The following is a 26,997-nucleotide window of genomic DNA, read 5'->3' on the forward strand; positions in this document are numbered from 1 at the left end:
AATATTTATTGTAAAGTGATACTTAAACACAAAGTTTCAAACAAGATTATTAAGATCGTACTGCCAAATTAGCTTTTTCCAAATTGTTTCTTCAAGTAAAGTTGTAAAAAATAAGAAGATAAATATGTTCAATATTTCTTCACACAAATCACCACGAGGGGACATAGCTTTAAATTAAGGGGTGATAGATATAGGACAGATGTCAGAGGTAGTTTCTTTACTCAGAGAGTAGTAAGGGTATGGAAAGCTTTGCCGGCAATGGTAGTAGATTCGCCAACTTTAAGTGCATTTAAGTCATCATTGGACAAACATATGGACATACATGGAATAGTGTAGGTTAGATGGGCTTCAGATTGGTATGACTGGTCGGTGCAACATCGAGGGCCGAAAGGCCTGCACTGCGCTGTAATGCTCTATGTAATGTTCTATGTTCATTAGCTCTGTCAAGAGGAATCATTTCTGACAGGTCAAAACAAGTGAAAGATTTGAACCCATCATAAAACTGCTGAGTTGTGACAGAGTGTGCAATTGTGTCATAATTTTAATACAAGTCACAACATATTACACAATGTTTAACTTCATTAAATCAACCTATTCTGACAACTTAAGTTTTAACATCTAACTCGTCAGATTTTGTTGATACGATGAAAATGAATTCTAATCACGAGGAAGAGAGTAAGTAATTTTCCTTGGAAGTAGCAAGGAAATGGTCAAAACTCTCCCATTAACTAGTTAGTGCTGAAAGTCTAGACTGAATGTCAAAATAGCATTTTTAATTGTTTGCTGAAATGGAAAGCATCAGAAATTGCACAGAGATGGTGGTGACAACCAAAAGGTCAGCAATTAGGTTTCTCTTTCAAAAATTGCATAGCTGTGGTTTCTGCAACTTGATCTAACACTTTAAAGCACCTGCATGCCTGAATGACAGGCTCCAGCTCAAAAGTACTAAGGATATAACATCACGCCACTGCAAATCATCTGATAATCCTCAACCTGTAAAGGGTTTGACCCAGAATCTTAAAAATTTAAAGTCAGGTTCCCAGGAAGGTCAATGGAACCCAAATGGCGGTTTTGACAGTCCAGTAGATCACTTTTAAGGGAAATGGTGAGGGATTATTTTAAGTAGGCAAATTAAAGCTTCTTGCTTTCAACGTCTGAATCAAGGAGCCAATGTGCAGATTCTGCTCCAAGTGAAAAGTTCGGTGTACAGTTCTATAAATTGATTCTGATGGAATAACAATTATATGTGGATCCTGTCACTCACTCTCACAACAAGGTGCTAATTATATAAAAGAACTGTGACATTAATTAATGACAAAATAAGTTGTAGATGAGCATTTTTTTTTTCATTTCAAGGATATTCACCTTAACCCATCAGTAGTCAGAAGGTTGTGGAGCATGCTGCATCATTGACTGTACTGTCTTTCAGATACGACATTACAGAAAGACTCTGATTCCATTTACTTGCAGTTACTAATTTGATATTTCTTTCCTGAGAGCTCTCTATGGATGTGTTGTAGCTTGTGCAAATGTGCAGAGTGCCCAGAGGATGGCAGCAGCATGACTTATTGAATACTTTGTATGATACTGAGGAGAACATATATAAAAATAAAATCAGTTCAATTTGTGCGGTGATAAAGCTTTTTAGTCATGAAATATTTCCCTGGTTGCATCAATGCAATGGCATGGTTTCTTAGGCTACTTTAGAGGATACTTAGAAGTCAACCAGATTTGTTGGGGGACTGGAGTCGCACATATGCCAGACCAAGTACAGGTATAGGTTTTTTTCTCTGTCAAGGATATAAACAAGCTTAGTTTACCTAAGAATCTATACTTTCATGGTCACCTTTCCTGATATTAGCTATATTTTAATATATAGTTGCTAACTTTTCATTTATTTTATCAACTGAATTCAAATTCTTAAATTTTCATCATGTGTTCTCTGCGTTCTAAGTCCAGGCCTCAATTCTCAAACAGAATTGGGTTTTATTCCATGCAACCAGATTTGTTTCACCTTAGTATTGGTGGCGATAAAAACAAAGACTCATTGAATTTACTTGCGCAGGACAATAAATATGGTTCAATAATGTTGCAAAACCTTATTTAAGGCAGACTCAGTTTTCATGCAGCTGAAAATTTGCAACTCACAAACATTTTTGTTTCTGGTAATCTACACTTATTTAAACATTCTTGCTGAGAATCCAATTTTATAATGCTATGAATGTTTATTATACTTCTGCACTTATTTTTATATCTCAATTAGATTTAACTGCAAGAGTGTATTTTTACAGTGCTATTACATACTTAAGTAAATCAGAATTCCTTTTTTAATTCTATATATTTTGCATTTAGCAATTCATACACAACTAGACAAGAGAAATGCTCTAATGCAATTTTAACTAGCTAAGAGAACAAGACAGGATGTTCACTGAAGAAAGGGCTAAATTGTCTTCCTGTAAAAAGCAAAATATATTGATTGGATATGTTTCCACCTCATATTTGAAATAATCTATTCCAATAATTTTGGTACGTGAAAGGTTAAGTCACCATAATTTTACCAGACCATACTGCTGCTCTCTTATTAGACAGACAGAGAGGGAGAGAGAGAGAAAGACAAGTGCTGGTGGTTTAATAGACAATAGACAATAGGTGCAGGAGTAGGCCATTCTGCCCTTCGAGCCTGCACCGCCATTCAATATGATCATGGCTGATCATTCCTAATCAGTATCCTCTTCCTGCCTTATCTCCATAACCCTTGATTCCACGATCATTGAGAGCTGTATCCAACTCTTTCTTAAATGAATCCAGAGACTGGGCCTCCACTGCCCTCTGGGGCAGAGCATTCCACACAGCCACCACTCTCTGGGTGAAGAAGTTTCTCCTCATCTCTGTCCTAAATGGTCTACCCCATATTTTTAAGCTGTGTCCTCTGGTTCGGCACTCACCCATCAGCGGAAACATGTTTCCTGCTGCCAGAGTGTCCAATCCTTTCATAATCTTATATGTCTCAATCAGATCCCCTTCTAAACTCAAGGGTATACAAGCCCAGTCGCTTCAGTCTTTCCGTGTAAGGTAATCCTGCCATTCCAGGAATTGACCTCGTCCATGTAAGGTAATCCCGCCATTCCAGGAATTAACCTGAGAGTCATCACACTTCAGCTGAGTGGTGGTTTGGGAAGTGGGGGGGAGGTTAGGGGTTGACAGGGAGAATACTTCCCAGTGACCTCAGCTGGTATAGGAATAAAACTCATGCTATTGACATTACTCTGCATCACAAACCAACCATCCAGCCAACTTACTAACTGAACCCCCTTCAGTGCAAACATCAACAACAGAACAAGCTCCCTCCACTTTAACTACAGAGATCATGACTATACTTAGACGTATGGGAGGGATAAGGAGAAAAATGACTTATTCAGGGTACATAGTGACATGGTGATACTTAATTGTGTATAATTTTGCATTTCTGCAAATCTAGCTTCACTTGCACCTGCAAAATGAATTGTTTTAGTGTCTTTGTCACTGTCAGACCTGGTTAAGTCACACCCATATAAGAAATGAGCAGTCTCTTCAGATATCCCAAGGATAATAGAAGTTGTAAATGTTTATCACTCACAAGCAACTGACTCCTTGCCCACAGGTAATCTCAAGCATCAGCAATCCTTGCACCATGACATTGGTGACTGTAGCAATGGCACTGCACCTTAACATGAGAAATGCTGAGGCTAAACACAATGTACAGTGATTATGCTAGGGTCTAGTCTGCACACAGCATTGCACACTTACACCCACCTTGTGCGTGCACAGCATCACTAATTTCCCACATCTCTGGAGGGAATGGTTTATTCTATCAACTTTCTTTGTCACACAAGCAAAGGAACTGAGATGCACAAGATTTATGCTTGACTACACTTCCACAAATCAGAGGGTGTAATTGCAGCACAAGCTGAAGTGAAGAGTCCCATTATAAATGTGAACATGAGAATTTCTAATGGAAAAAATTAACAGTGGCACATGCTGATGTCAGGAAAATGTTCTGAAGAAGTCATGTTTGATCCATAATGTTAACTTTGTTTCTCTCTCCACAAATACTGCCAAATATCTTGAATATTCCAGCACTTAATTTTTTTTTAATTTCAGATTTCTAGTATTCACACTTTTAGCTTTTGCTATATTAATTGAAGGAAGGGAGTGATGGCCCAGTGGTATTATTACTTGACTATTAAACCAGAGACCCAGGTAGTAATCAGAGAATCTGAATTCAAATCCTGCTGTGGTTGAATTAGAATTAAATTAAATAAATAACCAGAATTAGAGTAAACGATGACCATGAAACTATTTTCAATTGCCTGGAAAAACTCATTTGCTAATGCACTTTAGAGGAAGGAAATTCCATCCTACCTGCTCTGGCCTACATTTGACTCCAGGCGCACAACAACGTAATTGACTTTTTCCTGTCCTCCGGCCAATTACAGGTGGTCGAAAGTGCTGGCCTAGCCAATGATGCCCACATCCTGTGAGTAAATGAATTCAAAAAATACGGGTTTTTTGGGTGTGTAAACAGATTGATGTTGAAAAGTTTAACTGCTACCCTTAAGAGAAAGGGCTTTTTAACTGAATGCCAAAACATGATATTTAATGGCTAGTACAATTTTAAAAAGGCAACATTTTTAACCAAGATGCTTATCAACATTTCCTTGCAGCAAGTCTACTTTAATGAGGAGTTGATCAATTCTGCCTGCTGTCCATCTTTGGGAGAATGGAGATACAACTATACTGTGTCAGTTGTCACTGGCATCTGGCTTATGGTGTGGTACAAGATGCACATACACACATAAATAGGAATTTGGCTTTTTAAAATGGATGCAGAAGGATGTGAGTCAGTCCTGTGAAGATTTGTTTTTTTTAAACAGATCAGAATATCATTTAGAACATTGACCTAGAAACATCAATTCCAAGAAGGCATGTGACTTCAATTAAACACCTGGTAGACCCTTGTAATATTGGTAGATAAAATGTTTATACTGTTACATAAATGGCAAATAGAACAAGGTAATTAGTTTAGTTTTGACTTTAGAGCAGAAAGTTTAACTTCTCAATTCAGAAGAACCCAGTGTTCCGTTCAAAAGGTGAAAGTATTTCTTCTACCAAGAAAAGCTTTAATTCAAGGGAACCATTCATTGTGCCACAGTATTTTTGTTTTGTGCTTGAGTTTCAAAGCCAGGGCAGTTTGGATAGAAATCTTCAAGTTGTTAGAGCTGAAAGAGTTTAAACGTTTAAAATTGTGGAAGGCTCATGACAGTGAACTCAGAAAGAAATTGTAAAACCATCCTTGCAGTCCAGGGAAAATAAACTGGGAGGGATTTGTTAAGTAGAAACTTAAAGAGTTTAGAAAGGAGTGATGTTTCACTAGATTGAGTTTTCATAAAAGGACAACATGTTCTGTTGTTAAAGAATATCAGCAACCTTGTGTGAAAATGTTCCAGTTACTAATCACCATGGTAACCAACAGAAAAAATTAAACATATGATCTATCAGGCCAGGTTTCATTCTGAAATAGGACTGTCCTCTATTATCATCAGCTGGGACCATGATAAAGCTGAATATTGTTGTCCTGGGAGAAATAAGTAATGAATTTTAGACATGAACTCAAAGTATATTATAGGTAAGTGTAGGACGAAACTCTAAACCATATGATATCCATACTGACCTTAACATTAATAAAGTATAATATGAAATAATATTAATGTGTGCAACTTAATATGTTTTGAGTCTACTGAAAATTGGATGCAACTTTTCAGATTTGCATTCATAACTTTGGATGTATTAGTGATTCAAAGAAGACAAGATAAGGCCTTAAAGAATGAGTTGATGTTTGTATAGAATAGAAAAAGGAGAACAATGCCATCACAGGCCTGTGAAACAATGAATACAAAGTTATTAAGAAACAAACTTTGTGAAGATATACCTGCTGTAATACATGAAATGATGAAAATCAAGTAAAACCAGTTTAAAACTTATTTTTGCATGTAAACAGTCAGTCTGGGTCTGAGAGAGAAAGGTCAGGAACATGAGAAAACAGAGCAAGAGGTAAAATTAGGAGAACTAATTGGACCAAAGTGAAAGGGAAGAATAGTCCAGAGAGTATTGATCATCTAGAGTTGTCAAAGCTTGTGGTTTTTGACAACTGAAAAGAAGAAAAAGTTTTTTTTTCTGTTAAAAGCATAGACAAGATGAAGAAAGAAATTGACAACTCTAATAAAAAGATTGAAATAATGTTGCAGGAAAGAATTCAAGAGTGTATGTGTGATAATGCAAAGCATTGAATGTAGATCTCGGGAAATAGTGAGAGCAGTGATTCAAGAACACTGAATATCTTCAAGATATTTGTAATCATGGGTGGATCCAAAATAAGAAGGGTGTAATTTCAAATGCAATTAAAAATTACTGTCAGGTTATTTATGGAGAATGCGTTTACAGAGGCAAAACCTATTAAGAATTTATAATGTTGACACAAAAGCATGACAATAATAGCAAAGTGGAATAAGGTTTTCTAAAGTATGCACAGATATAAGCATTTTAAATTACGATATACAGATTAATATGGTGATGTGATTCAAGGATTCCTTAGTAATTGAATGATAATGTTTAGGCTTCACTCAGATCTTTAACATGCTAGTGACCCAGTGCAGGTGAAAAGATATTATCTGTAAAATATTTAATTATTTTAAAGGCTTAATGTTTAATGGTGGTGCTTTAAAGTTATTTTTATTTCAGTAATTTCATATATTTTTATAGGTTTGGTTTGCTCATTGGGATTAATGAAAAATATTTTATTTGTAAATGATGAGACTTTCATAAAAGAATTACTAACAATAATAAAGCATGCAAACTGTTAATTTATCTTAATGACTACATAAACATGACTATATATATACATATCAAAGTCTAATAAAATTAATTAAATGATAAGTAGAGTGATCTGGGAAGAGTAGATAGGGTGAAATATTTTCCCATTGGGCCAAGCATCATGAACTAGAGGACACAGATTTAAAGTGATTGGCAAAAGAACTACAGGTGAGATAAGGGAAACTAATTTTTAATGCAGAGAGTGATTACAATCTAGAACACAGTGCTTCAGAAGTGGTATCAAACAAGTGGGCTGCTTGGTCCTGGACAGTGTCAAGTTTCTTGAGTGTTGTTGGAGCCACACTCATCCAGACAGGTGGGACGTATTCCATCGTACTTCTGATTTGTGCCTTATAGGCTGTGGACAATCTTTGAGAAGTCAGAAGATAAGTAACTTGCTGTAGGATTCCTAGCATCTGGCCTGCTCTTGTACCCACAATATTCGTATGACTATTCCAATTCAGCTTCTGGTCAATGATTAATCCACAGGATGTTGATATGGAACATTCTTGATTGTCTGAAGAAAATGGTTAAATTCTCTTTTGTTGGAATTGGTGAATGTCTGGCTCTTTTGCAGCATAAATATCACTTGCCACTTATCAGCTCAAACAAAGGTTTTGTCCAAGTCTTACTGCATTGGAACATGGACAGCTTCAGTATCTGAGGAGTCATGGATGATGCTGAACATTAAGCAATTATCAGTGAATATTCCCACTTCTGAATTTATGATGGAGGAAAGTCATTGAGGAAGCAGCTGAAGATGTTTGGGCCAAGGACACTAGGCTAGGAAACTCAAGTAATGATATCCTGTAGTTAAAATGATTGGCCTCCAATGACCTTCCTTTGTTCTAGGTGTGATTCCAATCAGAGGAGAGTATTCACCCTTGTTCACATTGCCTCCAGTTTTGCCAGGATTTCTTAATGCCACACTTGATCAAATGTTGCCTTGATCTCAAGGACAATCACCTTTAATTTCCCCCTTGAGTTTGACTCTTAAGTACATGTTTCAACAAAGTCTATAATTAGGGACTGAGTGAGCTTGTCAGAATATAACTGAGTTTCAGTAAGCAAGGTACTGTTAAGTAAATGTCACTTGATAGCAATAAGTATGACATCTTCTATCACTTGGCTGATGACTGAGAGTAGAGGATGGGGTGGCAGCATACTGTTTTGGGTTAGTCCTGTTTTTTGAGAACAGGGTCCATTGCCTTTGCAGTATCCAATGTCCTAGGTAGTTTTGTGATATTGCATGGAGTGAATTAAATTGGCATCTGTGTCACTGAGGACTTCCAGAGAAGGCCAAGATCCATCCAGCACTTCTGCCCAAAGATGTTTGCAAATATTTAGCCCTATCTCTCGCTGGGCTCCTCATCATTGAAGATGGAAATATTTGTGAAGCCCCCTCTTCCAGCAAATTGTTTAATTGTCCACCATTACTTATGACTAGATGTGGCAGGATGGCGGAAGTTTAGATCTGTTCTGTTGGCTGTGTGATCATTTGCTGTTTAGCATGCAAGTAGTCCTGTGTCATAGCATCACCAGGTTGATATCTCATCACTGGGTATGCATTATGCTCCAACTGGCATGCTCTCCTGCACTCTTCATTAAACTCTGGCTGAGTGGTAATGGTGCAGTGGCTTTTAAAACCCCAAACATGCAACAGATTTTTTTCTTCCTGGAGCCTGTATTTACATGTGATCTGAAGATACAGATTCCATCTTTGCTTCCATGGGGTGTGTGTGCAAGGTACAGCAGTTGTGATCGTAGGTCCTGCTTCCTCACCTAAATCTTATCATTAACTTGAGTATTCCTGACAGCGACCTTAAGCACTTTGTCTGCAATCCTCAGCTATTAGTTGTGAGGCTTCCTATGATGATCTCTAATTACCCACTTCACTCATTATGAGCTAAGTGTCAAGATGTGGTGATTGAAAAGCAGTACATCCTTTTCATGCTCTATATATTTGACTTCTAATAACTTCTCAGCTCCTATTGGTATAATAACCCTCCAACAATGCAAGTGAGTGTAAATTCACACATTATATACAGTGATTGAACACCCAGGAAAACAATAAGCCCTCAAAAGAATGTTCTTCTTCTCCTACCAAGTACAGACACAGGCTGACATCCTTTGGAAGGGCCTGCTGACTGCAATACTATGAAGACTTTGAAAACTTTAGCAGTCATTTTCTGCCTCTCAGCCTAGAGGTCCCCAGATACTGAGAATCTCCTGTCCAGGGACACCTTCCTCAGCTGCAACTGCTGGACGCAATGGAGTACCTATCACAGTGGAGCTGAAGGGGCAAATCAATCTGGACTGTACTAGGAAGCGGTTCCTGAGGTGTTGTTTCTCCTCTCTGTAGGACATTGTTGGTACCACCATATCTGCTTGGAATTATCATTAATGCTGAGCACCAATGGTTGGAGTAACAGAGTGCAGGTTTGAGTTAATATCTGACAAATACTGAGTGTTCTGCTGGACCTAAATACCAAATTGACTGAGAATGGCAACATTGTGTGAGAGAAAACAACACAAGAATACAATATCTGTTGTTTTCTGAGCACAATGTTGGCAATCTCACTCAGGGAATTAATAAATGATGCGGGTTCATTTTACAAGAAAATCTCAAACAGGTTTGTTTAACGAAAAAACCAATAACTTGCAGCTATGAACTAACTTCCTTATTCTAACATGCTGTGGCCTTGTCTAGTCACAGCCGCTACCATGTGGTGTTAACTTGGTCCTTGGCTCATGAGCATTGTTGCAATATGAGTTGATATTATTACTGGACAAGTCTAGAAGTTTAAGGTGAATGAGTCTTTAATTCCTCGACTGGAACCTCTGATAGATTATTTCTGAAGCTATCATAAACCTGAATTTAAATGACTCAGCTTTTTTTTTATACATTCATGGGATATGGGCTTCACTGGCTGGCCAGCACTCATTACCTGTTCCTAGTTGTCCTTGAGAAGGTGGTACTGAGCTGCCATCTTGAACTGCTGTAGTTCTGATGAGGAATCACCAGACTCAAAACTTTAACTGCGCTTTCTTCCCATAGATGCTGCAGACCTTCTGAGTTTCTCCAGGAATTTCTGTTTTTGTTTCAGATCACCAGCATCCACAATTCTTTATTTTATAAAAGAAACTACAAATGGTTAACAAAAAATTCCCCAGCAATGGAAGCTAACTATCAATCAACTGTAAATAATTACCTGAGTAAGTGCTAAGTGCAAGCAGGAAACTGAATCAGCACTTGTAACTTGGGTGTGCCTCAAAAAGGCACATAAAAATCAACAATATCTACTGATGAACAGAATGGATGCAAATGGAGTACAGATAATGAAATTTGGCACAGAAAGGTTTATAAAAGGGTGAGGAAGTGAGTAATTAAAGTTATAATCCATATTTCAGTGCAAGTTAATATGTAGAAGAGGAAAATATCTGCAAACTAGGAAGTTGATTAAAAAGTTAAGAGACCAAGCTGTATTAGGGAAGTTTTTGTCCCTAGACTGTCATATGCAGGGCTTTGTGGCACTAAGATTGCAAAACACAGAGTCACAAAATTGTTTCAAGATGTGGGCAGCAGAATTTTGGTTAGCCTCAAGATTATTGGAAAGTAGAATGTGGGAGAGTGCATTAGAATAGTCAAATCTGGAGATAATATTAATTTGGATGAAAATTTCAGTGATTGGGCAAGATGTGGCAAAGTTGAGTGATCTTATAAAGGTGGAAATATAGGGTTACAGATCGACACACATTATTGAAATTAGTGGAAATAAAAATGATACCAGGGCAGCTGGTGGAATAGAGCCTGCCATGAAGTAGCTGAAAAATACATTTGGTACTGACTTTTCACGCATTTCAACCAAATGATATATAGTAACATAGACAAATAGAACAATAAATGACAATGTAGGGATGTTATTGAGACTTGAACAACAGCTTCATTGGAATACACTTGGAGATTCATATCCATTGTGCTCATCGCAAATGAACAGAAGCAACAAGGGTTAATCTGAAGATAAATCTATGGCTCCACAAACAGGAAAAAGACATCTCATAGGGAAGGTTATAAAGGTGCAAATTAAATCCAAAATAACAAATAAGATTATGTTTTCAGGTCTTTTATGCAGTAGAATTCCAGGACACAATTTCAGGAGAATCAGTGACATACATCAAAATCACGATAAGTCAAATCACAGGAGGCTGCCCAAAGAATTTGTGCAAAAGGAGTTTTGAGATGCAAAGGGACCCCTGGGTAACCCGATTTTCCTATAAACAAGTATTATGTCAAAAAAAATTAAATGAAGTGACATAGTAAATATGTAAACAATGTCTTTATTTTTCAATTTGTTCACACCAAAGGTGTCATTTAAGAGCATTGAGGATTGTTGGGAGTTAGTTTCAGAAAAACTCAATAACCTTATTCTGCATAGTGTGCTGTCTTTGGACAAGTGCAGTAAAGAGTCCGGCACTTTGTTAGTGCAGCTAAAAATATTCTCTGTGATTTCATAAGCACTCCTACGGCCTTTGTGGTTTCAGCTAGGGAAACGAGTGAATGAACCAGTGCCAGTCATCAGACTCTTCAGCATAGCAGCCTCCTCAGGATCCTCAGTGCCAAAACATACTGCATCAATAATTGTTATATCTGTCAGTTCTGAAGTGCAACAGACAGTAACTTCCACCTCAGCGTAAGTTTGCGTGGTCATCTCTGTTATGTTATGATAATGGTCCAAATACTATAAGCCTCTTTAGTCCTTTTCAAGAACCAGAACAACAGAATCTTAACCAATCTACAAAACTAAGGATCAACTTCAACTGCCAATGTTAATTCTATGGTTAAATTCCACTGCAATGGCCATCATATTCAATTATCCACTCTTTGTGTACAATCCAGGGATTAATTTGTCTATCTGTTCCTTTTTAAAACTTTCTTCTACTTGGATTAAGCTCTTATTTCTAATATATGTATACTTGTGCTTTGTTCATATTTATTCACATGTAGCAATTAATAAACTCATCTTTTTCATTAATTCAAGAAAGCCTGCCTAAATTGCCTCCTTTTTAAATAATAATTTCATTTGGTCTGGAAGAAAGGTATTCACAAAGGGAGGGATCCTTTTGAACTTAGCCTTTTGCAACCGACTGAGTGGGTGTGTGAATAAATAAGGGGAGCCAGTTCATCCCACCTTATTAATTTGGGGTAACCATCTCTAACCGTAACAACTTGGACAACCTCATCTCAAGCATGGTTGTAACAGGACATTATATTTTACAGAGGATATACATGGCTGTTTGGCTATATTTCCCTGACATTCCGATAATTAAATTATATGAAAGGGACAGAAGGTTTGAATATATTTTAGAATCCTGAAGTTAAGACTGTGTAGTTTACATCTCATATAAATTTAAGTATATTCTTAACCATTGGAAAAGTATTAAGTTAAAACTATATCAGTAAATATTTAAGTGAATACTTGCTAAGTAAAGAGTGCTGCTGTGGTATAGCACAGTACTTTGAAGCTGTCACTTGTGAAACATCCACGGTTTCCTGACAAGTTTATTTCAAATTTCAATCCATGCCAGGGAATATATGAAGACAAGACTATTTCCCATTGTAGTTTAAATTCTCAACTCAGAATCATCCCATTTGTTGTTGCAAATCTTCTATTCAGCTAGTGATCAGCTTTAGTAGAGATTAGAATTAAACTGTCTGCTTGTTCTCCCAATCAGGCAGTGGTGAGCTGAGAGACTAAAAAATGAAATAAAGAAAAAAATACAAAAATGAATTTAATTCAGCAAATGAAAGAAGTTTGTTATCCATACAATTCTTTTGTGATGCTAGTCTGAGACTAGTGGCCTGATGACCTCTGTCTTTAAAAGTGAAGGGTATATTCAGAAAAAGGTAAACTTATAAATCTGGTTGCAGAATGGAGTAATAATTTGGATAATGTCAAGCAGAGTATATCAGAGGGTACAGAGAGATTTCTTTTTACTGTAGTTGGACATTAGCAGCTAGATCTCATAGGGAACCAATATCACATTTAAAATTCAATACTATTCCTGAATGCACAAAGTATTCATCACAAAATAGATTAATTAATGGCACAAACAGGGATAATTTAATTTAACCTAGTACTAATTCTAAGGTAAGGTTCTAAGGTGAACAAGACTGTGAACAAAATTAAATAATCCAAGGCACTTGACTTTTGGACACAATGGTAAGTTGAGGCAGTTCTGGTATAAGGTGAAATAAAGGTTGGAGAGGGAAGGGATACAAGCCCAGAAAACCAGAATATACAGTCAGCATGAATAGAACTAAGAAATAAAAATACACAGAAAACACTGTAGGGGTACTTTATTATCCTCCACACATTAATCAAAGTGTTCCATAGCTATGAATCAGGAAACCAAACTAGCATATACAATGGTACTGCAATAATCTTTTAATCCTCATATAGAATGAGCCAAATTGATAAAAGTAGCTTGGATAAAGAATTCATATAATGCATTTAAGACAGATTTCTGGAACATTATTCCATGAAACCAACTAGATTATTTTAGATCTGTGTAATGTGTGATGAGACAGGTTGAATTATGTAATATTTTGGTGAAGCATTTTGAAGGTGACAATAGTCTTAAAAGTACATAGTGTTACACAAATATAAGCCAAGGAATTGAGAGGATTTAAAAAATTACCAATGAGTTGATAAACAGGAACAAAGTGGAACAAAATAAACTAACTAGAAATAAATAATTTATGTCTGCCTTCACAGAAAAAGACTCATAGAAAGTTGTGGGGACATCGATGTCTAATAAAAGTAATGAGCTTAAAGTAATTAGTGTTGACAAAGAAAAATAATGGAACCAAAGTCTAAACAATTCCTCGGACGTAATGGTCTACAGTCTGGGATTTTGGTAGAGATGGTTACAGAGATAATGGGGGTAAAGGTTTTAACTTCAAGAACTCCCTGATTCCACAACAGTCCCATATATTAGAAGGTAGTAAATATAATTCACTACTTAAGAAAGGAGAGTTAGTGAAAGCAGGGAACTATAGGTACATCAGCCGAAAATCAGCAGTAGGGAAAATGTTATAATCTGATACTGAGGATGCAGTAACTGGGTATTTGGAAACCATAATAAGGTAAGGCAGAGTCAAGTTGGTTTTATGCAAGGGAAATTGTAGTTGTAGTACATTGACAGCTTCAGTAAAATACCATTGAAGAGACTGTTATACAACACTACGGTTTATGTATTCATGATTAGAGTATAGGCATGGATTAAGGATTGATTAAGGGATATAAAACAGATGTTAAGAATAAATTGATCATTGTTAGGTGACATGCTGTCATGACTGAAGTGCTACAAGAATCAAAATTTAGTTCCCAGTTACTTACAATTTATTTCAATAGCCAATTTATCTAAGTTTGTTGATAGTACAGAATTAAGTAGCAAAATAAGCTGTGAGAAAGACCTAAAGTGCCTTCAGAGCGATATGTGCTTGAGCAAGGGAGTGGAAAATATGATCAGGTTTCTACCTCCTCGTAGCATTAAAGATTTGCATACAGAAAAGATGGTATTGTACCAAAACATTGTTCCTACAGATCCACAAAGGGCAAAGTTTTAAATAAAAAGATGCACAACTAGTTATTAACATAAACATTATTTTATGTCAGCAACACTAATAAGTACATATTTGATTTAGTCTTAATAGGTTTATGAGCATTGCTTGTTTTTGATTGACCACTGGTTCTTGAACTCTCAGATTTCAATTTCTGTTTAGTTTGATGATATGAAAACCAGGCTGTTTGTATAATGGGCAACCAATCTGCACCATCAGTTTTCCACCTGGGTGACAAATTGAAAATCTACCCCTGTGGAGTGAACATGAGCAGCTCAGGGTGATGTGCTTTTTTGTCTTTCTCTCTCCAGTTATGGGGAAATACTTATAGCCCTGCTTGGTGATAATGACTAAGGTCATAGACCATTTTCTTGGGAATTATAGGTGGGGACCAACTTTCAGCATCTGAACATCTTGCACTGCACTACTTAACAATGTAATTCTTTAACGAAAATATCATCCAAATGCTTAAGATTTTCAGCCCCATCATTCTCTTGATCAAGGAAATAGGCATACTTTTTCTATCAAAGGTAAGTGTTGTAATACCTCTTTAGGTAAGTGATTAAATAATCAACTGGGTGAAGAGTAGGAGCTCAGGTCCATGTTTGTGTTAAGTTTACATACACAGTTTATTAATGATTTTTCTTAACTTTAAAATATTACATAATGTCAAATTAAAATAAGTTTCAATTAGATATTTAATCAATACAAACTACAAAGAAACAAACAGGTATAAAATATTCATAAAAGAACAGAAAAAAGCAAATCCAATTTTATAGGTAAATATCAGGTTATTAATTCTACATAATGTAATGGGAATTGATGCAAACTGATTTTTTGATGAAATGTGTGATTTCTAACAAATGAATTCTAATTGTGGATTTGTGTGGATAAAATTTAAACAATCAGATTAGGGACTTAAGGTCTCAAAGTGTTGATTAATCACAAGAGAAACACATGTCCTGAGATATCAGTCATTCATGCTTTCAAGACTTTATGAAGAAAGGTATTGGCTGATATCAGTGTTCTAATAAACTGACTTAATATGGGTCCTTTCCATTCTTTCCCTACTCTGACAAAACCCAAACACATTTAAACTGTTCAGAGGAGTTTCCAAATAGAAAAAAAACAAATAAGCAAAAACAGAGGTTAAGTCAAACAGTATAGATTTTCAATTCCAACCAGCTGTCAGCTAAAAACCTCTTTTGAAAGAATTCTGGGAACAGGTCAAGGGTGCCCACGTCAGAGAATGGTGTTGGGACAAGAGGCCACATGGAAAGCAGAAAATAACAAACGATACAGATGTGGAAGTAGAAGAGGTAGTTATGGCCAGTGCCTCAGAATAATACTTGATTGCCACAGGAATAATTATCTCCCAATTGAAATGCAAAGAATCTACATCTAATAATAGAAATCAGCATATAAATAATCTGTTCAATTAATGCATGTTGCATTTTAATCACTTTTAGTCAATAGCTACACCATATTTTTATTGTTGCATAAAAGTTACATATTGTTGTTTGTAGTAAAAATAGGATTTAAAAAATATTTTTTATAAAGGAATACCAAATGTTAACAACTCAGGACCAGTTTTATGCATAGTCCTATTCCTGTAAGAGATTTCAGTTTAGAGGTGACAAAAACCTGTAAAATGGATATTAGTCTATTCCCAAGATTCAGCCAAGTTGCACTAAAAAAGGAGGAAATACCTTTTAATGGCTAAGTGGCATTTTTTTTAATCTATATAAAAAAGAGTAAATTAAAGGATGTGGCTTAATTTAGGAACTGCAGAGGACCTGATTATCCCTTGAAAGAGTTTCAATTTCTATTTTGCTGTAAAAATTAATCTGAATCTCTTACCAGTAATACTTACCAGAACCTCTTCCTGGTAAAACTCATACTTGGTGGGTATTATAATGACATTAGTATAGACATTGCATCAGAATTAAGTGACTTGTGTGAAACAATTTTTACTTCTATTCTTTTGTGGCAAAATCAGCCTTCATTTGGAAGCTGATTTAAGCCTAAAAAAGAAAGATTGGCACAATAGATACAGAAAACAGACACTATCACCTGATTTACTTTAGCTCATTTATCCAGGACAAAGAAAAATCATCTTCCCCACTGTCGTGACATTTCCCTGTGCCCTATTTTGACATTCATTATTTTACTTGAAAGACCTTTCTGAGTGCTGATGTCACTTTCTAATTAAGAAGTCATCAAGTAGTTTTAAATTTCTCTTTCATCAATTTTGACCTAATTCTGTTGTGTACCCTAATATAACAAGTATGTCTGTTACTTGCATTTTCTATACGCATATAAGCTATGCTCTGCCTGTATACTTCTATAAAACCATTTAAGTTTCCTGTCAATGCTAAAGGGGCTTGGTTTACCCAAAGACTCTTTATAATTCAATTCTTTAAAATTGGAAATTAACATTGCTGCTCTTCTCTGCATGGCTTCCAGGATTTGAATATATCCCTTGTGTCTTAGTGACCAAAGGTTTCAAAGCAATATTATTATTGATGAGCATTGACCTCACAGCCAAAAAAAATTACTTTACATAATTACTTTAATGTACTAAAGATTTTCAAGGTGTTTTTGAGTGCGTTATCCGAGGCCTAAATTTTATGAATATGAACAAAAAATGAATAAAATCTATTAAGTGAACGCTGGCAGGACCTCCTGATACCATTAGCTGCCATTAGATACTTGTGACATAAGGGGGCGCTCAAGCACAAAAGAAGCAGAAAGAGGGAGGCGCTTTGAATTCAGTGCTTAATTTTTCTTTATAAATCCGGCACAAATTAATATTCAACAGTTATTTGTGGTGGATTTAGAATGAAACATCGTTTCAACATCATGATTTGTGGAAAACATGAAATGAATACAACCCTCATTGCAGTTGTACTGTGACAAAATTGCTTTGTCATTAAATGTATGCACTAATTAATTTAGCTAAAGAGCACGTATTTTAAAAGTTATGCTTTAAATTTACACTTTTAAAAAATAAAACAAACAGGTTATATATCTTTACAGGTTGTTCTGCTTTTAATTCTACCATCAAAATTTTTGAATAAGTACTTTAATAATCGCATTCGGGAGCACATTTATGGTTTTACGAACTGTTTATGTCGACAGTAATATGAAAGTATGCAAAGACAAAAATGAAAGGAAAATACGCGCAGATAACGTCTGAGTCGTCAAAATAACGGATACTCTTACCTGACACTAACGCACTTTTCAGGTATAAAGCCTGTAGATTATTCCTGAAATTAAAAAAAATGCAATCACTCTATGAACAGCTCAACTCCATTAATCTCCTCTAAATGATTTGCTGCAAATGGAACTCACCCAGTGCGGCCAGCAAACTTGTCATTTTACTTTTTCTGCATCACGCTGTATCAAAGACAGGTTGGTGATATTTGCGTCATTAGTTTCCAGGCACCTGCGAGATTTAACACTCGACATTTCACCAAAAAGACAAATGAATTACATTATTCAACATGTCAGTAATATTTGTGACTTCGTGACTTTAGCAGTGAATTTAGATTGTGAAGTTTTTTTTTAAATCGCGGGCACACTAAATAGTCGAAACTAAACCGCTAGCTGTCCTAATCGAGACCTGAATAGTAAGCGGACAACGGGAACTGTATTACCTTCCAAATATTCAGTGAAAAGCTCGCTTTTTAGTCGATACTACTTTGTGAGTAACTAGGCCTTAATTTTTTTCTTAGCTGAAGGGTCTCGTATAAAACTCAGTAAACTCTTTTTTTAAAAATGGAAAACCGATTCTAAGTGATTTTTGTAGGAAAACAAACCTAAATAGGTATATTGCTCACAATGATGCCAAATCGCCAGGAATTTCATCTGAAAGGCAATGAGTTAGTATTGTATGCAACTGCCTTGGGCATTTAGAAACTTCTTTTCCTGTTTGTTCCTAGATCTTCTCTGAGCAAATATGCAGTCGCACATTTCAGTTCTATCCAGTGACTTTGCCTGACCTGTTAGGAAACCGAACACTTTGTGTGAAATTTGTTTCTAGTTGTCGGTTTCGTCGATTCAAATGCTTAATATTGACTCATAATCCAGGACATCCAAATATTTCATCAGCCGCTTTCGGGTCAGTCTGCGTTTTATCACGAGTTACTACCCAAATTATTAAATAATTTAAATAACCATGATTTTAAAATGCTAAAACTTTTTGATTGGTTATTGTTACAAAATTTGCTATTTAATTAAATGCGAACAATGTAACGCGAGTCTTCGAGGGAAGCAAAAGAGATATGTATTGTATAAGGCAAAGGTTTATCGGCCATCTAAATTTATAAAGTGTTTTCTTCTACAAGTGACGGCATTGCTAATACTCTGTTCAGACCATCTCCTCTTTAAACTCTAGAGTCAGTCAACTGGCTTTATATTTGCCTCGGAATTATTTAATATTGATATTGTACTTGTAATTATAATTTTTCAGCGCATTCTCCAAATACGCATCAAGAAGTTAAATATATTTCAAGGAATAAGTCCCTTCAAATGACATTTATATCCCTTCTACACGCGTTGATGAAATGGAGACAATCAGTTTTGTTCCGATTTTCACTGAATATTAAACATTTATGAATAATAAATGTCCTAACCTTTAATAGCTTACGCTTTTCTTAATCTTTAAAACTACTGAACAAGTAACTACATTGTGGCTCCTAACTATTTTAAGGCTTGACGTTAAATGACTTATCATTTGAACCCATCTTTCTAAGCAATTTTGATGACGTAAAACACTAGCTTTACATGTCTGCGAGATACTTGGGCGGAAGGCCCGGATTGTCGCGCTTGTAAGTATTTCTGGAATATATCGAGTCGATATTCCCACAATTTTACGTTTAGTAATGCCTCGTTTATCGATGTAAATATGTTTGTAATTAATTAAACAAAGTGGCATCAAAAAGATTGAAGGTTTGTTCATTCCAGAGCAGGATGTGGTGAAAATCACATTCATATCAACGTTCGGGTTTTAAGTAGGTGAAACCTTCAGTGCTGTCTGTAATAACCTGCAGTCTGAGAGAGACCTAACGAAAAACCAAATGTTGTGACCTTACATAACCGCGGTGGCAGTCCTGTTTATCCTAACGCCCATGGTAGTAATCCCAGATATACAAACTCATCCTGAACAAATTCAGCTGTGAAGGTTTGCTCAGATGTTGGCCACTTTCCTGGTACAGACATACTGCTACCATCTTAAATTCAGTTTTTTTTTCAATTAAAGTGGAATTAGGCAGCCCAATCAAATTAACTTGTTATTAAAGCTCCGTTTATTAAATCATTGTATTGTAGCCATATTATGTTTCACTGCCTGAAAGATCTGGACAAACTTTTGTCATATTGCCTGCAAAAATGTGGATTGGATGAAATGACGGGATTATTATGGAGTCTAGTAAAATGGCGCAGAATGTGCTGCATTTTTTAAAACAACATAAACAGCGATATTTGTCTGAAACTATATAAACTGGACATTAAAAAAATGAGGCAGAAATTAATCCGTGCAGTTTATAGAAATTTTCCTGTTTGAACAAGTTTCATCTGTCCCTTTCTGGGTATCAGTATATGAGCGGTATGTGCAATTTGAACATTGTCCTTTTAGACATCATGTTTACCCAGTTATACTTGATGCAAGAAAGTAAATAGATCAACTCAGCCAGAGTGCCGTTTAGCAGGATTAGGTTGCCATGGTTACGAGTTTGATGAGTTATGCAATCTTAATTCAATGCAGCGAGCCATTCTTGATCGTACGTAGACGGTCATAAAGTTTTAATGTCACTGGGATGTATTCTTCGGTCTGAGTTACAAACGTCAGACATTTCACGGGTCCTTTTCTCTTCACTAGTTTTGTAAACAATTCTTAATACTCCTGAAAAGCCAACACCTCACCAATTTTATGTATTGGCTGAAATCAGAAATTTACTGCAATGTTTTTTTCGACTCTGGAGTTTCGATGACCATAACTAAATATTTCAGATTTCTTCTCATCGACAAGAACGGTGTAATTTCGAAATATTATTGTGCTGTCAGCTTTGGTTAAATATTTAAATCAAAATGCGTGTCCAGGAATTTGTTTACAAAATAACTTTTATTTCTATCAAATGCAAACACATAACTTTGACTGTTTACATGAAAATAAATGCTAGAATCAACACAGACTAGTACCAAGCTTCTATATACAATGTAAATAGATGACTGAACATTATACTACCGTCTGCTGTAGCCTTTGCCTACGTACAATTACAAATGCAGTTAGTTACCCTTACGTTTGATATATACACATTTGCCAAAGTCTACTTGAAAGAAACAGTCGCAAAGCAAGTCCCAGCTCAAAAAGTCTATAATATATTTAATCTGCACCTTTACAAAGGTACGTAAGAGCGCTTCCGCTGTTCCATGTGAATAACTTTTTTCTACATATTACATTAATAATTTAGAATTAAGTCAGTTTTCCTTATAGACATTACACTCGTATCTACGTACACAATAATCAAAAAGGAATTTCGTGAGTATGGCTATGAATTACAATACCAGCGAAGTATACCGTTAACAAAATTGCACGTCAGCACTTTTATTGTACAATCATGTTTATTATTAAATATTTAACTTTCTCCAATGCATGTTCTATAATAATCACGTAGGCACGGGACAGTTTCGAACAATTCGGCCAGTGCTTTGTCAAATTTTAAGACGCCTGAGAGAGTGTTGCAACTTACTGTTTATCCGGGTTATTATTTACAACTGATCCGTAAAGTCCATTAGTGTACACTTGATCTTTGTGCAAGTTGGACCTATCTCGCATGAGGTCGCTGAAGGCGTAATCCATTGGTGGACGAAAGCCCAGTGTTGGGACAAGGCCCGTTGTTGAATAAGGTGTCATGAAAGCAAGTCCCCGACTATGGGCCGAATACGCTAAGCGAAGAGGATTGAGTCCTAGATGTGGTCCAATGGCATAGGCGTTGGGATCTGTAGTAAAATGGGCCGCGTTAGGTTGTAGTGGTGAAAAAGCAGACCTGTTGCCCAGCGTCCCAATGGCAGGCGGCACCGCCCCAGCTACCAGAGGTCGATGTGATGTAGGTCCTTGGACAGCCTGATGAGTCCTATCACGGTGCCAAGTTTCTTCGGAAACCTTTTCTTGCTCTCTATTGTTTAGAATCTGCTCGATGGCTTGGACAACGTCCCCTCCGCAACCTTGCAGGACTAGCTCTAGGACACTTCTCTTGTGTGAGGGGAAAACCCTGGTTAGAATTTCAATTGGAGTCCTCTGACGGGCACCTGTGGAGGGGGTACCGTCTCTCTCATCCTTTTCTGTCTCTGACCCAGAGTCAGAGCCCAGTGGCGTGATGGTCCTTGGGCTATCCTGTCCTTCTTTAAGAACTTTACAGATGGGAGAACTAAGAAATGATTCTCCATCTCCGTTCTCTGATCCAGATCCATGGCGAACGTCTGGCGACGAGGTCCCAGGTACACTACCTGCTCCAGGCTCACTGTCACCCGGTATCGGCTTCACTAAGGACTGCTGAGGAGTACCAGCTCGCGGCATCAAACTCTTTTGAAATAATTCATACTTCTGGAGTTTAGTTTCTGCAAATCAAGAGATTTAAAAGATCTTAAACTATGATAATGCAAATTGAAGGGTTTTTTAAAATGAAATCATTGTTGAACAGTTATAATTAGTTATAAATGCATTCAATAACAAAAACATTCCGGTTGAAAATAAGGATAACGAAGAGACAATGGAATTTTGGAAATTTCTGGTGGCGTGCACGAGTCGATACTTGACAACCAACAATTTGGCACCAGGAAATGTATTTGACATGTGACCACATCAGAATATTATAGTTTAATGTTATATATCCAAAACACGTCTGAACGCTGAAACTGTTCCTCAGTTTCGTTTAAACGTTTTTTTATAGTATGTTAATTATTTTGCTGCTTAATCGTTACTTTCAATTGAATAAAACTTTTTAATTCTAAGGGTCTCATAAGTGACTTCTCTGGTTAAACAAAAGGCAAACAAACAAATCTGAAGAGCAGAGACCAGACAGAAGTTTGGTGGGGTCACAATTTGTTGTATCAATTATTGCTAAATAAGCCAATTCCCCAATAATATGACAGTATAATTGTTTGCTAAATTGTGTTTCGTGGAATTGTTTAGTGATAGTGTTTTCTTGTTATCAATTTTAAAATAAACAAACGTTGTTAAATTGTCCTTGAATATCGCCATCATTTGATACATGTTGGTTATTTAAATAAGCACTAGAATCGCATTATTCCCATTCTATTTCCATGATTATATAATGGAACAAACAATCGTGATCTGTATGCGAGAAATTGAATGCTTTCTGAAGTAAAGACAACCGCAATCCGAAAAAAGTGTAATTCTCCAAAACAGTCACATACCAGTTTTCACAGAAGACTTCTTTTCTCTAAATCGTCAGTGGGTGAAGGTTTACATTCTAAAACTGCGTTTCCTAATCCAGGTTTTACATCTAGCTACCTACACTGTGTGTCTGAGGCCTGGAGAATTCCACTGCGGCTCAGGGATGCCGAGGCCAGGACACTGTGGAGTTACCCATATCTTCAAATGAAACGTTCTTCCGAGCAGCATTGTATATGTAAGTTTGACTTTAACGGTTACTATTTAATTATTTGGAAAATATGTAATTGTACGCGGCGCGCGGGTTAATTGTGAATATATTGTTACCACGATCTGAAGTGAACAAGGTTTTGCGGCAGAAACCTTCCCACAAATGCGGGTTCATTCTCGAATTTATCGATCGACCTTACTAAGTTGAACAGAGCTACACGAACTACTGTAAACATGAGCAAGGAGCTTACAGTGGGCGAAATAAAAAAAAGTTTTACAAACTCTGGGAGAAGGTGTTACCTGTGTTACCCTCGGAACAGACCGAGCCAAACACATCGTAAGAAGATCGGGATGGGATCATGCCGTTGGCAGCTGCAATGGCCAATCCTTCCGCCGTCCCGTACAAAAGTTGCAGCTCCCGGGCTTCGTTTTCTTCCTGCGCCTGTTGCCTTCTCAGGGCTACCTGAGCCGCCATCACTCTCTGCCTTTCAGCGATCAGGGTACACTTCGCGCACATGCAATCCTTCCAGCGACAGTAGCGTTTGTGGCCCTTCAGAGCGGAGACGACCCCATGGTTTCTACAGCGGGCGCACTTGGGAGTCCTGGGATACTTTTCGGTGGCACGTAGGAGCAGAGGCGGAGCACGGAGTAGAGTCCCCGACACTGAAACAGGTATTGCTGTCGGAGTAGTCTGGCTAGTCGAGAGCTCCGTGCGCAATTCCATTACTTAAGAATAGATTGCTGCTAAATGTCAATTTCTTGTCTTAATTTTCAATCTCAAACTACTGTGCTGGAAACTGTTGCAACAACCACGTATTAATGCGCAGGGAAGATTAGGAGAGGCGCTAAGATCGGTGTGGGAGAAGGCGATGATATGGACGGTATTAGCATTAATGCTGCTGGATACAGAGGTTCAATGAGTCCACTCCCGCGCTCTCTCTATTGTTGCTCGTTACGTTTTCATTAGATTGAAATTGACAACATGTGGCGCCTGCGATTGGCCGAATGGCACGCGGCTGAAAGCACACTCCTGATTGGCTCTGGTTACTGTTACCTAGTGTCCACCTGAACCTTCCAAAATAACCAAGTGCAAACTACAACAGTATCTTACAGGTACAACTGAGACCCAAACTAAACTTAAACAGCAACTTCATTCTTTAGTTTACACCGGGCGTTGTTTGGAGATGTTGGTGTAGTTAACAACAGTAACTAAAGGTGAAATTCCACTTTCTTTTGCAGGCAGTCGTGATCATGATGATGTAATTACTGAGTAACTCCGACGTTGAATTCTGGGTAAGTAACACTTTATTAATTATTTCCACTGGTAATTGCAATGGGTTTTAAAATAGTCTGTCGGCAACAGATACAGTTTTCAAAAGAGAGATTATACTTCTGTTTGTACGTTCGAGACCTGTCTTGGGCAAACCAGCTTTTTCACTTTTCCCATTTTCGAATCGATAAAATATAACTTGTTATCCGTTTGGGAGCGTAAAGGAGGGTGGGCAACAAATGATTGAAAATGTGGTAAATTAAATAATAGCTTTAAATTGTACATGAAAATTTTGATAAAGTTGGACAGCAGGTTTTAAAAATAAACAACAGTCGTTATTCACACATTATGGGGGAGTGAAGGTAAAGCTGTCGACCCGAGCAGTAAAAAGCAAGAGAATTCTTCAGCGCCTTGAAGGTTCGCCTACATTTTGCTTATCAAGTTTTGAGTACGCCCTATCTGCTCCAAGCAATTGCAATATAAACTGTACCGTTTACATAATGTTTAAGAAGATGCTTTGTATTCCAAATAGCACTCCCACCCCACCAAATCTATATAAATAAACCGTAATGGTAAGCTCCACCTTAGCCAGCATAATTCATTTCAGGCAATCTTCTGTTTCCTCTTTCCAAAACAAAATCCTACAACATCGGGTGGAAGAGCAACGCGCAACTGGCGAGTGGGGCAACAATAATGCGATTCATACAGCCGCAGAACTATGTTCCGGAAATGGCGGTGGATATTAACTGTTGCTCCTATCCCAACGCAGACTTTGTTTATGATTAAAATATATAACTTAATTTTATTATTCCTGCTCTCGTTGTTCTGCATTACTTGTATAACTGAAGACATGGGGGAACAGAGAACGCCTTATGGACAACTTAAAATTACAGTGGAAGAGCGAAGTTTCAGCTGTCTACTATATGACCTGTACCGTTCAAATAGAAAAAATCAAATTTTAATTTAATGCTGAAACAACGGAGAAGCTCCGTATTGGTTGCAGCATTTCTGTTAAAACCTCTGTGAAAAATGTGTGTGATGTCTGACTATGTATGTGAAGGCAGTTTCTAAGACTGATCGATGTTTATTAAAGCCACAAATGTGCCTTCAGAACAACAGTGTACTCAGTTAAACATTCGAGTGTGATTTATTTTGTTTCTGTAATTGGTGATAATTAAGATTAATTGACAAAACAGGCACAGCTATCCAATTGATTAATTAATTGTCCCTGCGTTGCGCGTTTGCAACACAACAGAGTATATCTAAATAGCACAAGGTTATTTGAAACAATAGGTTAAACAGTTTAGACCAAGTGTATATTATATTGGCGTAATCAACAAAAATACACTAAATTTACAAAGGTCCTGCCGAGTTGCCATTCTTCAAACTAACATCAATCAATCAGCTGCCAAACAGCTCCTCCCTGATGAGAGCACTCGGGGTAATTTAACTGGTAATTTCATCCACTGTTCGCGTTTATTCACTGCAAGATGCATCGTTTAACCTGAATCGACTAGATTCTTTGGAGTAAATTTCGCGCCTCGATACCAAAGAATTGCGGGACGCGGTTTTAATTAAGAGAAAGACCTGAATTTCAGGTCTATGTGGTAGTCATTCACGTGATGTGGACTGCTAATTGGATATGTGAAATCATAAAGTTTTGGCTGAAGAAATATAATGTTGATTTTTAGTTTTATTAAATCGAATGTAATGTGGAGAATTCAAGCAGATTAATTTATCAATCCAGCTATTTGATGCTGGAAATGTACAGGTTGCCTATCTCATTGCATTTTCTATTTTGAACATTCCGAAGTATTTCTTAATACCTATCGCAATTAAGAACAGAAAATATGAAATACACAGTCGATCAGTCAGCATCTGAGAAGAGAAATACAAGCAATAAATATTATCAGACTGATTTGTTTTTTAACCAATCATTTTCAGCCCTTGAGCGATTCTAAGCACTGAACGCAATCGTTTCACAAAATCACACTTTGTTTCAGATTTGCACAATTTTTTAGCGATGCGGATACAATCAGAACAATTACAAAAATCAATGGACATGGGTCGGTCAATTTGAAAACAGTAGCATTCAAGACACAATCTCTTTCTCTTGAACAGAATGTGATGCCACGATTAGGTGCCAAGATTTTACGTGAAATCAAGCAACGATTGAGTTGCATACCCGAGAAAGTTAAATGCATCTTAATCAATGCATGGATTTAAGTACGTTTGATAACAAAATGACGGGAGTGAAATAATAATGTCGGTGCAAGTACCAAGTGTGTACATTTTTGGAGCCATAAAACAGTTTGGCATTGTAGGTTTGGCTATGGTTAGAAAAGCGTATTTTGCCTATAAGAAGGAAACGTCACTACTGTATATTTTACTAAGTCATAAACGTAACCTCTTTTCAATTAATGCTCTATTTGGTTAAAACATCTAAATATTCAACGTCAATTGATTCGTACCGAATGTATCGAAACAAAAGGCTTCGCTCCACTGATATTCTGCACAATTAACCAAACTACTTGGAATTTGTGTGACCACTGTGTGCGCATGGAAGAA

At 36.8% G+C, this 26,997-nt stretch overlaps 1 protein-coding gene and 1 long non-coding RNA gene across 3 annotated transcripts; one reads left to right on the forward strand and one right to left on the reverse strand.

Annotated features, from left to right (window-relative positions):
- The first annotated feature begins 19,327 nt into the window (after nt 1–19,327).
- LOC122554348 lies at nt 19,328–26,780 on the forward strand. 2 transcript variants are annotated; one of them, XR_006312969.1, is made up of 4 exons: nt 19,328–19,365; nt 23,053–23,187; nt 24,399–24,452; nt 25,037–26,780. It is a non-coding gene; the product is annotated as an uncharacterized LOC122554348 (long non-coding RNA). The 2 variants fall into 2 exon arrangements; XR_006312968.1 differs by lacking the exons at nt 19,328–19,365; nt 23,053–23,187 and adding an exon at nt 24,190–24,272.
- Nucleotides 20,672–24,064, reverse strand: dmrta2 (DMRT-like family A2). The gene is made up of 2 exons (XM_043699220.1): nt 23,460–24,064; nt 20,672–22,153 (listed from the first exon to the last, which is right to left on the reverse strand). Exons 1-2 carry the CDS (start codon nt 23,881–23,883, stop codon nt 21,282–21,284), a joined length of 1,296 nt encoding a protein of 431 aa, XP_043555155.1. The 5' UTR covers nt 23,884–24,064; the 3' UTR covers nt 20,672–21,281.
- Nucleotides 26,781–26,997: the final 217 nt, after the last annotated feature.

The sequence above is a fragment of the Chiloscyllium plagiosum genome, chromosome 11 (genome assembly GCF_004010195.1).
Source record: "Chiloscyllium plagiosum isolate BGI_BamShark_2017 chromosome 11, ASM401019v2, whole genome shotgun sequence".
Lineage (NCBI taxonomy): Eukaryota > Metazoa > Chordata > Chondrichthyes > Orectolobiformes > Hemiscylliidae > Chiloscyllium > Chiloscyllium plagiosum.